Consider the following 3,109-nt stretch of genomic DNA (forward strand, 5'->3'; position numbering starts at 1 on the left):
CCCACATCGACTTGATGGCAAACGACCGTTTTCCGATCGTACTCACAGCTTTTCGGGATTGGAACTTTAGGTTCTCAGCATGGGCATCAAGTTTGACGAGGCCAGGAGTGTCATATTCATGTAGGAGTCGGCGTGCCTGGTTGAAATCTTGTTGCCGTGCGCTCCATACATCGTGTGCCCTTTCGTACTCGGACAACTTGAGATACGGAGCCGGGATGCCAGTCAGATCCATGTTGTGCATTCCCCGTCGCAGTTTGTGGCCGATCAACTCGACATAGTCCAGAAGCAAGAGGGTGCAATTGTCACAGACTGAAATAAAACAAATCATGATCTACTCTTCTCCATTCTACATCTTAGAGCCCACTTACTTCGACATCCATTATCCACTAGATGATGGCGTTCTGCCTGGCACTTGTCGCACTTGAGCCCAGTGACGCCCTCACGGCAGTAGCATCGTCCGGTTTCCAGATCACAGCCCTCCGCTCTTATTCCGTCCGGATGGCAGTTGCAGGCCTGGCAAGTGCTGTTGGGATACCGCATGGGATCTCCGAAGTAGCCCCTCTGGCAGCGCTCACACAGTCGCCCAGTATACCCTGGCTTGCAGACGCAGCTAACTTCTCCGTCCCAGACATTACAGCCACGGGCAAAGTTGCGATTGGTCTCCGGACAAGGACAAGCCTGGCAGCCGTGCGGCGAATTGGGATCCCCGAAGAAGCCCTCGGCGCACTGCTGGCAGTGGTCCCCGCCACTATTGCTGCGACAGTTCTGTGGAAGATTTGTGGATTATAGTACCGGTAGTAATGATAATGAATATTTCTACATACCAGACACACTCCTGTTTCTTTGTCACAATCGCTGCTACGGCCATTACAGTGGCAGGGAGCAGCTCTCCCGATCAGATCCTCGATGAACACACTCTCCACAATGGTAGTGTTGCGCCAGCGATAGAAGGATCTTCCCGGATCCTGACAGGACAAGCCATCAAATCGTTTGGGACACCTACAGCGCTCCACGCCTTTGGCAATAAGATTGGTGGACCCTTGAACATAAATGGCCGAATCCATGTGCACATTTTGAAGTCTATCAAATATTAATTTAGTAAATAGTATAGTGTGTATATAGTGTTATTCTATTAATACTCACACTACTTCCTGGAAATCGGCAAATGCAAAAGCACGTATAAAGATATGGCGGATGTTCTGGAGAGCGGCCATCAGAGTGCCTCGATCCACGGCCTGGTTGTTGTGATGATACTTCCAAAAGGACTCGTGTAGCGGCACCCTGTGGGTCACATTCAACGAGTACTCGAACTCCTCGTACTCGTAAAAATCAAGAAGCAGCTTGGAGTGGGCGTGCAGTTGCACCAGAGGATACTGGGCCAGGATCTTCCTCTCCAAGGGCTTATGGGCACCCTCGGTGATGAGGGTAAAGTACAAGTAGCCACCGTAGCTGCTGATGCGATCCCCGTAGAACTGGGGTGGCAACTGGAAGTACAGTGGGTGGTAGAACTGGCCATAGGCTCCGATGGAGACATTTCCCGTCGACTTGGGCACCAGGCTCAGGTCGTTCATGCGCTGGATCTCTGCATCCTCCCGGTAGAAGCTGCTGCCCTCCATCTGAACCACCACGATGTACTCGTAGTCCCCGGTGGGCACGTGTTGGGGCCGTATCTGCTGGATGCTGAGGTTCCGGGACTCCGACATGCGAATGTGACCCCAGGAAAGGTTGCTCTGCTCACACTCCCCTGACCGACCGACGCAGAAGCAGCGGGGGGACCCCTCTGGACTAACGGCGGACAAGCCAAGGGTGCTCTGCATGCAGGCGTCCCGCTTGAGTCCCGCTACCAGGGACTTGCAGGGGCACTGGCCATTCGAGTCGCATGCAATCGATCCATCCGGCTGGGTAAAAGAGCCATCAGGATCACAGCCGCAGCGGCGGCACTCCGGATACCCGAAGTAGCCCACGGCACAGGAGTTGCAATTTCGGCCAGCATAGCCCTCTCGGCACTGGCACTGCCCATCTCCGGTGCGGCAGTACTGTCCAATGGATCCTACGTGGTCGCACTCGCACTCCCGGCAGCCCAGACGCGCCTGCCAGCCCCAGGTGCCCGGGACGCACTGGCTGCAGCCCAGTCCCCTCGTAAACTTGGGGCAGATGCAACGGCCATTGTTCGGGTCGCACACTTGACCCTCCGCGGTGCAAGCGGAGCAGCGCTGACAGCCCTCCGTGCTGAAGCCAAAGAAGCCTTCGGTGCACTCGTTGCAATGCTGACCTCCAACTCCGATCTTGCAGTCGCACTGACCCGTCCACGGATTGCATTCGTTGCCTCGGGATCCATGCGGATCGCAGCGACAGTCCCGACAGCCCATACCCTCGGTGAGGTTCCAATGTCCTGGCCGACATTTGTCGCACCTCCTTCCTGTGACATTCGCCAGACAGGAGCATTGCCCGGTGCGCTTATCGCAGTCAGAGGACAGGGACCCCACGTTGCTGCAGTGGCATTCTGTAAAGAGAGAAAGGTGTGTTTTTAATAAAATTTTTCAATAGCTAGGCAATCTTTCAAAATTCTGAACCTTAGAAAGGTATTTTTCGACAAAAATAATAGTACCAATCAATGGAAAATACCCGAAGGTACACAGGCTGGAGGAAAATAATTAATCCCGCTTATGAGAGCTTTCCCCAGCTTGGGTTACTGGGCCACGACGTCATTGTCGGTGGCAGCCAACTAACTGCACCTAAACAGCCACCAACGGCTGTTCGGAGACCCACAGAAACCACCGGCCATCCAGCCAGTTGGTGGGTTTTGTGGGTTGCGCGTAGGCAGCTCCTCGAAGCCCGCCCACATCTCCATAGAGTTTCCTATTCGGGCGACAAACGACAAATGCGACGACGGCCCAAGTGGACGATGGACGAAAAAAAAAACTTTACAAATGTGGGAGCCGAAGTCGTCGGAACAAGCCAGACAAGTCTGCCAAACGTACGAGTATATGGCTAAGAAGGAGGTACGTATGTATGTACATATATGCGAAAATAAATTCATTCATAAATCCGGTAAAACCAACGCAAAAAACACTTTTCAAATTGATAGCACGATCTATGTAAAAATTGA

The 3,109-nt window shown here is 53.3% G+C and overlaps 1 protein-coding gene across 1 annotated transcript; it reads right to left on the minus strand.

Annotated features, from left to right (window-relative positions):
* Positions 1–11: 11 nt before the first annotated feature.
* LOC138927199 (laminin subunit alpha lam-3-like) lies at positions 12–2,845 on the minus strand (the record flags this gene model as incomplete). The annotated part of the gene is made up of 5 exons (XM_070282683.1): positions 2,752–2,845; positions 1,144–2,503; positions 825–1,080; positions 369–765; positions 12–309 (listed from the first exon to the last, which is right to left on the minus strand). Coding segments are annotated over exons 1-5 (2,405 nt in total), but the record flags the coding sequence as incomplete, so codon positions are not given.
* Between the last annotated feature and the right edge of the window lie 264 nt (positions 2,846–3,109).

The sequence above is a fragment of the Drosophila bipectinata genome, unplaced genomic scaffold (assembly GCF_030179905.1).
Source record: "Drosophila bipectinata strain 14024-0381.07 unplaced genomic scaffold, DbipHiC1v2 scaffold_187, whole genome shotgun sequence".
Classification (NCBI taxonomy): Eukaryota; Metazoa; Arthropoda; class Insecta; order Diptera; family Drosophilidae; genus Drosophila; species Drosophila bipectinata.